General features: G+C 46.5%; 1 protein-coding gene across 4 annotated transcripts in view; it reads right to left on the minus strand.

Moving 5' to 3' along the window:
- The window catches only part of MICAL3 (microtubule associated monooxygenase, calponin and LIM domain containing 3), a 181,965-nt gene that overhangs the window by 55,839 nt on the left and 112,075 nt on the right, over positions 1 to 14,051 (minus strand). For 3 of the 4 annotated variants that reach the window (XM_079774881.1, XM_079774882.1, XM_079774883.1), the window contains 2 exons: positions 8,856 to 9,100; positions 3,604 to 3,666 (listed from right to left, as the gene is read on the minus strand). In XM_079774881.1, the coding sequence (XP_079631007.1) occupies positions 3,604 to 3,666; positions 8,856 to 9,100 (308 nt within the window). Of the gene's footprint in view, positions 1 to 3,603; positions 3,667 to 5,044; positions 5,183 to 7,071; positions 7,159 to 8,855; positions 9,101 to 14,051 lie in introns of all 4 variants that reach the window. The other variant, XM_079774887.1, reaches the window with a different exon arrangement.

Consider the following 14,051-nt stretch of genomic DNA (forward strand, 5'->3'; position numbering starts at 1 on the left):
GTGCCCTCATTTTGGCTGCCTGTTTGGGTTTGTGTCTATGTATTAGGTTGATCTGCTATGCCTCTCAATCTCTAGTGCTGGACAGTGTCAAGCGCTGTTTCTGACTAATATGATCAGGCAAAGACTCTAAGCCTCCAGAGATCACCTCTGTCTACCAACTGATAGGATTCAGTCTTGAATATCCCTCAGGCAATCCTCCACAGGTGTGGTGAGTGTTTTTTCAAAAGGGTGGGGCAATTGCTTTTGCCTGGAGGCTAATTGTTATTCTCAGTCTCTTAATGGCCCTCAGAAACTCCTCATGTGGGACAAGGTGTTTTCCAATAGGGTAGGTCAGTGGTCTGCAAACTCATTAGTCAACAGAGCCAAATATCAACAGTACAACAATTGAAATTTCTTTTGAGAGCCAAATTTTTTAAACTTAAACTTCTTCTAACACCACTTCCTCAAAATAGACTCGCCCAGGTCGTGGTATTTTGTGGAAGAGCCACACTCAAGGGGCCAAAGAGCTGCATGTGGCTTGAGAGCCACAGTATGCCGACCACGGGGGTATGTCAACTGTCTTCCCCCTAGGCAAAGCTGCCTGTATTGCAAATGTCTGCATGATAAAATGATCTTTGCAGCATGAGGGAATGACTCAGCATAGGACATTGGGGTGTCTACCTTTTGAGCTCTAACCCCAGAGCTCCTGATCCTGGCTTCTGCTCACAAAGCTCCAATCCACTCTGCCCTCCCTCTGCTGGAGCGCAATGTACACTGCACTGCATCAGCTTCAGTTGTGCATTGGCCCTTTAAGAGGGTGCCTACATTTCCAGCCATCTCTCCCTGGCAGACAGCAACCTGAATGCTTTTCACATTCAGATGTTATGTGGGTACCCATCTCAGTTCTGGTGCTTTCTGTTTAGGGGCCCAGCTTGGGGATTTGACCCCAGAGTTCTCAGTGGCAACCCCTCACAGCTAAGATCTCTCTCTGGAACTTCAGTTGCTGTGTGTGGGAGCCCAGCCAGTCCTTTCATGCCTCCGCCCCTCCTATCAGTCTCTATGCAGTCTCTACTTCCCATCCTTGGTTATAGGGTTCTCTCCAGCGAGTCTTCTGTTGATTATTCAGGAAGTTTTTCTGTATTTTAGTTGTAATTCCAGTTTGGTCCTTGCAGTATGTCCGTGCAGCATCCACTTATTCTGCTGCCATTTTTAATCTCCCTCAAATCATTCTTAAAGGTTTTCATTTAGGAAAAGGGCTTATGCTCTGGTGTGCATATACAAGAATGTGAGGATCAAAGCCCAAGGGAAGGTGGGTGGCAGAGGAACTGGCTGTAGCACAGTTGGATGGATTTCTTACAAGGCTGTGTTGAATTGGAGAGGACAGCTATGTAATGACTAGGTCACTGTCTGCTCACAGGCCAGCCTTGTGAATCTGTACCCCACATCTGAACGATGAGTAGAGTGAGTGTGGCATAAACGTAAGCATGGTCCCTGAGGTCAGGGTACAGTGAAAATCAAGGAAGTGCCTACCTTTTGGGGTAGAAAGAAGGGAAGGGGCACTTTGAAGACACTGGCAATGTTTTATTTCTTGACTTTCTGCTTTTAATAATTCCTTAAAAGCTGTGTACCATCCTGTGTATACTGAGCTTACTAAAAATTGGGTGCTGGTTTTACATGCAGCTTTGGAGAACTATATTAAAGAGGTCTGGAGTGTTCCAGGACAAGTTCTAGGCTGGCAAACGGATAATGTCACATTGCCCCTTGAGATAGCAGAGCAGCTCACAGAGCTGGCAGCACCAAGATGCATTCCTATGACAATGGCATCTGCTGAGAAGACTGAGGGAAATGACCCAAATATTTCCACAGCCTAAAACTGCTGTGTGGTAACACTGCCATGGGTCACTCAAAGAAGTTAGTTCATCAACACCAGAAAGTGGGACCTCTGAGGTACAGACAAATCTCCGTGCTCCTCACACCTGAGCTTTCTGTCTAGAGAGCAAGTTCGTGGTTGTACTACCCCACTGCTGACAAGGCTGGCAGACACTGCTCCTTCCCTAGAATCTTTCTACTTGGCACCACCCCAACCTGGTGGGAACTCAACCTGGGCCTGTAGTGGAGAGGCTCATTGTACCAATATGTGTGCTCAAATGACTCTGAGTGCCTGGGTATCAGGTGGTAACTTTGCACTATTGTTGGTAAGCACAGAGGAGACCAAGGACCAGACACCCCATCTGCATAGGGCAAGGCATACTGAAATGCATAGGCTTCAGCACAGGCCTGACCTTCATACTCACGTGTTTCTCATTATGAGTTTCTACTAAGAAAGGTCTGTTGGAGAGTCAGGTGGGTGAGAAGTTTATAGTCCTTGAGAAGAACCACTGTCACATATATCAACACAAATAAGTGAGGAGTATCAGTACAGCACCAGATGTTGAGAGACACAGCTTGGGGGATGGAACTGGGGGTTAGAGCCAGGTTAAGATGGAGTGTAGGGGACTAGAAGCTGCCACACACTACAGAAGCCAGAAATCGCTGCCACACTTAGCCGCCAGCTAGGAATTCCTGACACCTCAGTCTTGTTCAACCATCCTGGTGATACAAACTGACTAGGAGAGAGTGAGCAGCAGTTCCTATACTCAGAGCTAAGGCTCTGGCTCATTCTCCCTGCCTTATGCAAGAAGGTGCCTCTAATGGTGTGCTCATGCCCCTTCCCCCTGCTGCCTATGAGGACAATGTGCTGGACTGGGAAGAGGCTGGTGGTAAGATCCATGAGTTCGAATCCTGCCCATCCCAGAAATAACCACTGGCATTGTGGTTCTCAACCAGGGTCACTTCTGCCCTTCCCTGAGTGTTAATTGGTATTGTATAGAGGCACTTTTGGTTGTTCTATGGATGGGAGTGGGAGTGAAGACTGCACTGACATTTAGAGGGTAGAGGCCAAGGGTGTTAAGCATCTTGCAATGGAAAGAACTGTCCTGCCCCAAATGCCAGGAACCCCCTCGTTGAGAAACCTCTCCAGAAAAGTTTCAGAAGGACAACTGAGGTTTCTTAGCTACTACCCCTTGGCCTAATTACCGAAAGAGATACTTTCACCTTAGTCTGAGGACCCAGCTGATTATGCCCAGCATGTCTATCTGCTTTTAGCTGAACAACACCTGCTCTCCTTCGCTTTCCCCTTTTCACAGAGAAGTGTTCCATCGGTCCCCCTGAGTACTGACTGCCTCCTTCTCTAATATTTCAGTAGGTCTGTGGAATATTAACTGATTCCTTTACTTTATTTTTTTTATTCCTTTACTTTCACACTCAATTTCTACACACTTTAGAGCTCAGTGCTAAAAATGTTTCTTTGGCTTTGGCTTTTACCCAACCTCTGTTAATTAAAATCAGTGTCTGTCTCTGTCCTGTCTATACTACTGCTTGCCTCTGGATCTTCCCTGAAGAATGTGGGGTGCGTGTCTTGTCCATGCAAGGATGGGCTGCCTAAGTGAGGCATGCACATTCCCCCACCCTCCGCCTTGGCATGCACTAGTGGTAGGATCAGAATTCTAGTGTTAAGATATCAGCAGAGCTGCCAAGAAACAGTTGTTATGGTGAGTGGAAATAGAACAAACATCACCAGACTACCTCCGGACACTGTCTCCAGCCAGGCCTGAACTGCTGCACGGCGTATGGAGGGAAGGTCAGGCACTGAATTTAAAACAGATGATAAATACAAAGTTACACAGGAATAAGTGTTCCCAATGAGGAGAGTTGAGGGCAACCCTAAAGTCCAAAACAAAAGGGAAACTAAGATGATGTTACGGCCAGGGGCCTATCCAGAACTGACAAGGGTATCAGTCCAGGAGAGGAAAGAAAACACAGGGGACAGAGGGCGGGGCAATACAGTTTCAAGGCTGCAGAGATAGCTCTATCTTGCAGGGCAGTGTGACATTGTCCCAGGTCAGCAGGGTCTCTCTCCTCCTCTCCTGCATAGCTTCTAAGTACATTAAAAAAAAAAAAAAGACTTTAAAATTGATTTTTAGAGAAAGGAAGGGAGAGAGAGAAAGAGAGAGAGAGAGAAACATCGATGAGAACGAAACATCAATCAGCTGCCTCCTGCATGCCCCCTTTTGGGGATCAAGCCCGACCCCAGCATGCGCCCTGACCAGGAATCGAATCACACGACACCCAATCAACTGAGCCATATTAGCCAGGACGCTTCTGGATACATTTATATTGCTGCAGAAATAGTTAACTGAGGTTGTTTTTGCCGATAGGTGAAGATTTGGGGCAGAGGAGAATCAAATGATCCCATTGAAGGCTGTTTCATGAATGCAGGGACCACCCCCTTGTATACTCAGAGACTTGCATGGTGTGTGGTTCTCCATCAATTCCCAACAGGAAGAGACAGAGGTTGATGATCTGTATTTGGAAGATGGGTATGGGAAGGTCAGAAGGTGTGAGAACGACATGGCAGCTGACACAGCCCTCCCCCTTTTTTTCTTTCATTGCTTGCTATTCCTTAAAAGAATCCAGAATAAGGTTCATCTTCATCCTACTGTGGAACACAGATCATCTTGCCTACAACTTAGAGCTAACTATTAGAAATTATGCTAAATACTTAGAGTCTCCTTGATACAAATTTCTTCTTAAAACTTCATTTCCATTCAAACTATTATTCCCTTGCCCCCAACCTGCCAATGCACATTCACACCCAGACACACTCCGTGAGGAAAGGACCAGAATATTCTATCAAGTGGAGAAAGAATAACCCTGCCTAGTAATATGAGGGAAAGAAAGCAAATTCTCAATTTCTTCAAGATCAAGTTTCATTTTTCTATTTTGCTTTGAGGGAGAAGGAGCCCATAACCTCTTAACCCACAGAGAACTTTACATATTCTCACACAAAAGCCCAGGTCAGTGGCCACCATTAACACCAAGAAAATGAAATGTTCTGTCAGCTCTTACATTTGATTAAACTGATGGCTTTGGCCCTGACAGAAAAATCCTCTGCAGCAAGGAAAGGGGGTGCAGAGACAGAAAATGCTCCTAGGGGCATCAGGTCCTTGGATCCTGAAGCAGTTACCTCTGGAAGTGGAGGGCTCAGAGGTTGGTACCATTCGCTCCTCCTCCTCTTTCTCACGAACATGTGTCCAGTGCACATCAGCCTGGATTTCCAAGGGATCGGTTGCATTTATGATCTGCTGTAGCCGCTGGCTCCCAGCTACTGACCAGGTTCAAGGAAGATGAGAAAGGGAGAGATGATGGGGAAGAAGAAAGGAGAAAATAAACAGTCAAGGGAAGGAAGGAATGAAACATCACAGAAAAGGAAACAGAAAAGTTACCATATTTGCTAGGATCAGTTTGAATCAGAAAGAGGCAAAAATTGAGAATATGTGGGCACATGCAAACACACACACAAGGGACTTCTACTCATCTACTTTGATGTAGTCATTTCAAGTTTCACATACACTTAATTTCAATGAGATTCATACATTCAACTCCAATTCTGAAAGAACTTTCTTTTCTGATGCTCTTCTTGCATTAACTGCATTCGAGGGACCCAAATGCCAAATTAGAAAAAAAGAGCAGATTACAACTGGTCCCTGAGGGCATCTTTCCAGAGCTCATGCGTTCTGAGCTGTTACCCAGCATAGTGGGAGATCCCCGGGGATGCATCATTCATGCTTTTTCTGTTGGTCACACAGCAAGGTGCTTACTGCCGCCTGCCATGCTTCCCTTTGAGAGCTGAGTCAAGAGAGAGGTGGAATGGGACAGTGCCATTCTGCCATGAACCAGCCAACTCACACAGGATAGAAATGTACTTTCTCGGTACTTCAGTTTTTATCTTCTGGAGCTAGCGAGAGAAAACTTCCCACCCGTTTTAGAAAAGGCCTCGTGCGGCACACACAGGGTACAGCTACGGGAGAGGACGGAATTAGGAGGCATGGTTGGAGAGGAGGCAGAGCTCCACCCTGTAAATTCCCAAAGCTTTGGAAGTACATGGCAGACAATACCGCTCTGTGTTTTCTGAGGTGAAAGCCCTTTGTCTTTAGATTCCATTTGGTGTCCCATTGGTCACAAGACCCAGTTTCTCAGCTAAATGAGAACTCACCAGAGTCCCTCATTTTATTCTTGCTGTCAGAGCCCAAGGGGTCTGCATGTGGCCCTGCCCTGTGGGATCCCTGTAATCAGTGCTTGGACCAGGCCATACAGTTGGGTTAAAATAAAGGAACAGCCAGAAACATTGGGGAAGGGATACTATAGAAGGGAGGATGGCTTTTCAGGCAGCAAGAGCAGGTGCCACCTGATCTGAAGGACTCTGTCATTCCTGATGGGAACCTGCTCTCAACAATCTAACTGTATAATCTGCTTTGGCTTCATTACTATAAAGACAATCTATTAATTTACAAGCAACAGAAAATGTGATATAGGCAGAAAGTGCCAAAAAGATCACCAAATGTGGATATGGGCAGTATGCTATGTTAAACACAGAGCTGCAGGTCACTATAGATTCACGGACTTTTCTAAGGCCAGTTAGTCTCTATGGTGCTGGATGGGGCTGAATTACAGCAAAGTCACCAAACAGACTGAATGTCTTAGGGAAGATAAGTTAAAGAGAAAAATGTAGAGCCCCTTTTCATCCTCCTGGCAACAAAGGAAAGAGAGTGAATCTTCTCCCTGAAGCCTTGAGGACTTATCTGCCATCACTTTTCTTTCCCAGGGAAACGTTAAAAGGCACCATGCAGGGAGGTTCTGGACATCTGAACCACTGCTGGGAGTTGTGATGTGAAGTGAGGCTTTCTGCATTAGAGAAGAAGCCAGTCTTAACTGGATGAGGGGAACTTGCAGCAAAATGTATGAGGGGCATTGATGGGGCCACATCCAATAAGGCTGCTTCTGGAGTCTTCTCTGACTTCCTCTTGAATCTCTGTCTCATGTGCTATTTTGTACATGACCATTCATGAAGACTGGGCCCAGGGATATGTGCCGAAGCCTGTCAGTGCAGCTCTGTAACACAGATATTTTCATGTGGGACCTGCTCTTGGAGGCAGATTGTGAATGGCTGCCAGGGAGCCAGGGTAGAAGGTGGGCAAGAGGCAGAATGGGTACCTTTACATGTACCCGAATCTTCTTCCTTTGACAGACACTGGAGCCACTGGCCTTGTAGTTCTCTGTCCCAGGGGCAATACTCCCCTTCTACAGAAGGGGGAATCAGACACCCACAAGCACAGCAACAAGAATCCCATGTGGGGATAAATAGGGAGAAAAGAGAAGAACAAGAGTTATCTTCAGTTGCAAGGCAATAATGTCCTGTCATTGTCTACACAGGCACCGAAGTCCACTGCTCAAGGCACACAGGTGTTGGCAGATTGGCTGGTAAGTGTGTTTCTCTATTTAAAGCCCATTCCCTGGTCTTGATGCCAGGTCAGGTCTGGGAAATTAAGTCTGTGTGAGGGAAGGCAGGGCTAAATGCTCCTGTAAAGGAATAGGCTGTGATCCTAAGCCATGTCTGGGGCTACAGGCCACCGAACATATTAATCATCAAATGGAGATAATGACATCTGGAATGATACAAACAAAACACCTTTTCCCCAAAAGAGCTGTGAACACACTCAACCCCTATGACTAGCAGGGATATAAGGCCAGTCACGGCCATATGCCAGAGACACAGCATATGGAAAAAAGAACCCAGTGTCAGGTTCCTGGCCCAGGGCCTGCCTCCTTCTGCACATAAAACTGAGTAAGGAGGGAGGGGCAGTGCTACCTGGTGGGTCCGACCTCAGCAGAAGAACCAGGTGGAGAGAAACTCCTTAGAGAGCCTGAGTGCATGCCCTGCCTCTGACAGTTCATGCTGATGCGGGCACCTCAAGGTCATGTCAGCATGTGCTTTCTTTCTGTCTGCTGTGCCTAATCAGGCTTGGGGTCTTACAGCGACACAGCCCCCCGAGACTACTCAGTACTATGCATCCTGGCTGGCAAGGACTCTGTGTCTGGCCAGCACTTGGTCGTTGCTGTGCCAGAGAAAATAGACCCTGGGATGGATGGGGTAGCCGAACCATCTAGTGCCAATTCCACGTGCCCAGGCTGTCCAGAACTGACTGCTCTTCTGATGGCTTGGAGGAACTGGTGCTCACCATGCCTCCTGGGAGCATACAGGGAATAGTCATGGCATCGCCCTGAGGGGAACTCAGGTCTCTATCTGCCCGTTTTCTTCTTTACCACCTATCAGCCAGGAGAGGGAAAGAATGACCCTCTCTTACACAGGCAAGAAAAGGAAGCCCAGCAAGTTCTTTCTTATTCACTCAAGGACACACAGAGCCAGATATAGGGACAGAGTTAAGACATCTTGAGTCCAAACCAAGAGAACATTTCAGAGCCAACCAGACCAACTTGATGCTGAAACTGATGCTCCTTCTCAGGACACTGATCCAAACATGCTACTATACATCATTGACTAAATACTGTTCAGTGGGCCTCCAGCTCCCAGCTCCCTCCTCAATGAGGTTCAATCTTTGCAGCCTGCAATATCGAGGATTAGGTGTTAGGGAATCCTGTAGAAAGCTAAATTCCCTTTATTCATTAAAATAAACCTCATTCGCTGAAACTAAAGGGGAAAAAATAGAAAATGAGAAGGAGAGGAGAATAAAGAACCTAATTTGGCCTTCTACCATCCAATTTCAACTCAGAACGTGCACAAGGGACACCATTTCCACTGTTGATGGTCTTCTCTGCCCCTGTATCTAAGTTCAGAGAGAGACAGGAAGGATATCTCTGGGGCTCTGTGGAAGCACGTCAAGTGACTCCAGCCAAAGAAACCTCTCATGCTCAGGCATGAAACAGGCTGCTTCAGTGACGGACAGGGTCCGGGATAGGAGAAGAGATTGCTTTCTGACCTTCACTAGACTCCTCCTCTTCCTCGTCAGAGTCTTCCTCTCCCTCCTCCTCATCGTAGTCCTCCTCCTCATTGTCATTGTTAGGCTCGTAGCTCTTCAAGGCATCCAGTTCCTCTTCACTCTTTCCTTTTAAAAGAGCATGGATCCTCACAGCTTCCTTCCAAGGAACGCCACCCAGGTCCGAGGTAGGCAGTGGAGGCTCCTCCTCCTCCTCCTCCTCCTCCTCCATCTCAGACTCAGAACTGCTGTGGGGAAACAATCACACAACCAAAGTGAGGGAATGACAAAACCATGAACGAGATGGTTAAAAGCCACGTCTGAGGCAAAGTGTCCCACAAAGCACTGCTGGGTGGGGAGAGGACAACCTTGGAGAGACCAGCCTACTTCTCTGCTCAGTAAGACACACGAGGAGATGGGAGGAGAGTGAACAGAGGGCAAAATGGCATACCTACGTGTGAGCTATGATGACCTAACCCATGTGAGGGGACAGCCCAGTCTAGTGGGTGGTCTGTTTAGTCTGGTCTCACGGAGGCCCTCAGAAGCTGCAGGTTGTGGGCCCATTTTGATGTAAACTCATGACCCCAGGAATCAAGAATGGAGAGTAAGTCTCCTTTCATGATGATCCACTATTTGGTTTGAGGAACTCAGTTCTAATTGACTCAGGTGGGTCGGAAGGAAGGTTCTCATGAGAGCCATAGTGAGGAAGGAGGAGGTGCCATGAGAGGCATGAATGAAGTCTTAACCACACTCTAGCTGGCAGGCAAGATGCAGGTTCTGGAGGGGAGGTATCACACTCAATTTCACAATGTCCCTTGAGTCCCCACCATGTGCCATGACTTGAGCTGGATACTGCGGGAAACAGACAGGTAATATGGCAGCAAAGGCCCCAGTGACTGCACAGTACAGTGCAAGGACTGTGGGGGCAGGGCGGAAATACCCCAACCCCTGGGTCATCACTCTCTGACAAGCAGCTGCATTCACATCACTGTTCCCTTCACAGCACAGCCTGGCTCAGTTACTAATGGCAGCAGCACTGCCTGTGATAAACACTCACTATGACTTACACAAACCCCAAATGTGAAGCTCTACTCTTTAGGCACCACCCTCCTCCCTGCTCACAGCAGGACAACAGGAAGTGTAGGAATAAAAACACTTGGTGCCCTACAATGCTGTGGGGCTCCATGGCAGTAAGAAAATCCCAAATGTCACTGCACAAGCTGTACAGTTTTCTCAGACCTGTTTGATGGTAGGTAATTACCAGTTTTTTTCCCCAGTAGATTCTTTTCTCTTGGTGAGAAATGTGTAGCTGACTGGACTGGAGGAAAAGGGCTTTCATAATAAACCATGGTCCAACCTCTGGCACGATGGAGCCTCATAACCCAGGAGCATCAGGCATGGGTGGGCGGCTGGCCCACTTCCTGTGATAGTGGGTAACTCTCCCCTCAGCCAGAGCAGGGACGGTTAGTACATTGTGATGAGGACATGCCAACCACCACCTATGCTATCAATGCCTGTGGAGTAAATAACTTAACCTGCTCAAAGAGAGGTTGGGCCCCTGACCTCAGCTTCTGGGGGGTGAACTTAGCCTTAGAATGCCCTGCTGGGTGGGAATGCCCATTTTTCTGGGGGCCTTGGGCCATGGTGGATAGTCTACTAATGTGATTCAGGGTAAGGACTGGCCGTATCAGAAAGGCCAGTAATTTAGGGTGAGTGCTCTGGGTCACGCAGTGGATCTGGAGAGCAACTACAACCACATGAGAAATTGGTCCATCAGTCAACCAATCAGTTTCAAAGGGCAGCAGCACTGCCTGTGATAAAGCACTGCCTAGTTACCAAGCCCCAATAAAAACTCTAAATGGGAAGGCTTGGAGAGCCAAGCTCCATGGGTATCATCACACATCACCATCAAGAAAATGACACTGTCGCAACTGCATGGGGAGAATGCACAGGAGGCTCTGCACCGGAACCTTCCTGGACTCTGCCCTATGCTTGTCTTTCCTTGGCTGACTTAAACTGGTGCTCTTTCCCTGAATAACACCTTTCAGTGATTCTGAGTCCTTTGAGCAAATTATTGAGCCTAAGGGTGGTTTGTGGAACTTCCACATGCCAGCTGGGTCAGAAGTAAGGGCATTCCTGTGGGTTGCATTCCTGCTTCTCAGGTGGGTGGGTCCTCATAGGGCCATAGTGGCTCTGCTACTTATGAGATGTGTGACCTTGAGTTGATTACTTAAGCTCTCCAAGCCTCAGTAAGGGGGCAATGTTAGTACCTGCCTTGTAGGCATGTTGTGGAGATTAGGGACTTCACTGATTTTTATTGTGCTTGTGTTACAATCTGGGACTCTAGCTAGCCATTTATCTATTTGGTTACTCATTACACATTCATTCATTCATTCATTCATTCAACATTTTTGAGCTTCTACTGAAGCTCAGCCAGTGGACACAGAAATAAAAAGAGCCAACTCCTTACTATAAGCAGCTGTTTGGTGAATCCTACTTCATTCATTCATTCATTCATCCATCCATTCACCCAACTAAAATTTACTGAATATTTTCTACTTATAATGCACTTCCTAGACATTGCAGGAAACATAAATGTGACATAGAAAAGATCTTTATTCTCAAAAGAGATAAGATGGAAACACATCATGATAAAATAAGGCAAAACATGACTGTAGTGGGATGGAGGATTAGTGGGAGGCAGTTTAAAGTGGGTAGATAGGGAGAAACCAAGATGGCGGCATAGGTAAACACCTAAACTGCTGCCTCGCACAACAATTTCAAAACTACAACTAAAAGACAAAACGGACATCATCCAGAACCACAGGAAAGCTGGCTGAGTGGAAATTCTACAACTAGAAGGAAAGAGAAAAACACAGTGAGCCTCAGAGGAGCTGTAGGAGGCAGAGGTACTGAGACACGCGCGCGGAGAGGACTGGCAACGGAGTGCACAGCTGGCTTTCTCAAGCGGGAGGGAGACAAAAGCTCCCGACTGCATTGAACTCCAGTTCCGGGTGAGACTCTGGGGACCCAGACTCATTCGGGGAGAAACTGGACTGTCTGGCAGCGGGTGGAACTTGAAGGCGGCTTTCTCTCAGAGGTGCTTGCAGCGATTACCATGGGACACTGAGATCCAGGGGCCTCTTAGGGCAGGGCTGATGGGAAGCCATTGCTGTTTGCTCTGCCCTGAGACTCGGCTCCATCCAAGCTGAGCACAAAGGCTTTTGCAAGTCTTGTCTCATAAGGGTGTCTCCAGCACAGAAGTTCTCCCAGCGTAGACACAGCTGATCCTCACAGCCAATTGGCCTGGAGGTCAATTACTCCCAGTGATACCAACAACAATCAAGGCTTACCTACAACACGACTGTGCACACAGCCCACAAAGGGGTGCATCAAGAGTGTCCACCTCAGGAAACTGGGGAGGCTGAGCTACTGGGCCCTATAGGACACCTAGCACACAAAGCCACTCTATCAACTCAGGGAAACAGCCAAAATGCGGAGACAAAGAAACAGATCACAAATGAAAGAAATGGGGGAAAGCAAACAACTGGATATAGAGTTCAAAACCATGGTTATAAGGTTTTTCAAGAATTTTCTAGAAAAGGCCGATACATTTAGCAAGACCCTTGAGGATATGAAAAAGGGCCAACTAGAAATTAAGCATACACTGACTGAAATAAAAAATATTATACAGAGACCCAACAGCAGACTAGAGGAACACAAGAATCAAGTCAAAGATTTGAAATACAAAGAAGTAAAAAACACTCAACCGGAAAAGCAAAAAGCAAAAAGAATAAAAAAATATGAAGGTAGTGTAAGGAGCCTCTGGGACAACTTCAAGCATACCAACATCAGAATTATGGGGGTGCCAGAAGAAGAGAGAGAGCAAGATACTGAAAACCTATTTGAAGAAATAATGACCGAAAACTTCCCCCACCTGATGAAAGAAATAGGCTTACAAGTCCAGGAAGCGCACAGAACCCCAAACAAAAGGAATCCAAAGAGGACCACACCAAGACACATCATAATTAAAATGCCAAGAGCAAAAGACAAAGAGAGACTATTAAAAGCAGCAAGAGAAAAACAGTTAGTTACCTACAAGGGAGCACCCATACGACTGTCAGCTGATTTCTCAACAGAAACTATGCAGGCCAGATGGGAGTGGCAAGAAATACTCAAAGTGATGAATAGCAAGAACCTACAACCAAGATTACTTTACCCAGCAAAGCTATCATTCAGAATTGAAGGGCAGATGAAGAGCTTCACAGATAAGAAAATGCTAAAGGAGTTAATCACCACCGAACCAGTATTATATGAAATGCTGAAAGGTATTCTTTAAGAAGAGGAAGAAGTAGAAAAAGGTAAAGATAAAAATTATGAACAACAAATACATATCTATCAACAAGTGAATCTAAAAATCAAGTGAATAAAAAAATCTGATGAACAGAATAAACTGGTGAATATAATAGAATCAGGGGCATAGAAAGGGAGTGGACTGACAATTCTCAGGGGGAAAGGGGTGTGGGGGTGCGGGAAGAGACTGGACAAAAATTGTACACCTATGGATGAGGACAGTGAGGGGGGTGGGTAAGGGCAGAGGGTGGGGTGGGAACCGGGTGGAGGGGAGCTATGGGGGAAAAAAGAGGAACAATTGTAATAATCTGAACAACAAAGATTTATTAAATTTAAAAAAAATAAAGTGGGTAGATATAAGAATTTAGACTACAGACAAAAAGCTTGGCATCTGGATTTTGATTATTTTTCAGTATTTACTTAGGTATTACTTTTTTCACCTTACCTTTATATTTTCACTTGCTTATTTTCTTATTAATAAACAACATGTAGCCCAATGTATGTCATTCAATATCTTTTGAACATGAAATAAGGATAAGAATGCTTCTTATGCTCATCTTAAGTCTTAGGTGGGCAGAGGGAAGGCCAACTTGGCCTTCTTACCTCAGTGGCTGCAGCGTCCTGGGAGGGGCCTTAGTGCAGCCCTGTCCCTTGTACTCATGAGGAGGGCTACACTGTGCATAATGCGAGCAGTGAGGACGCCCTTAAAGCTGTGAGTGCCACAGTGGCTAGTTTTAATGACAGCTCAAGGACCCTGGGAGAGTAGCAAGTTAGGCACAGAGCATAAAAAAATAGGACAGAAAAAAAAATAGGACGGAAAGGCCAACCCTTGCCTCTCTTCCTAAG

The sequence above is a fragment of the Cnephaeus nilssonii genome (assembly GCF_951640355.1).
Source record: "Cnephaeus nilssonii genome assembly, chromosome: 6".
NCBI classification, from domain to species: Eukaryota; Metazoa; Chordata; class Mammalia; order Chiroptera; family Vespertilionidae; genus Cnephaeus; species Cnephaeus nilssonii.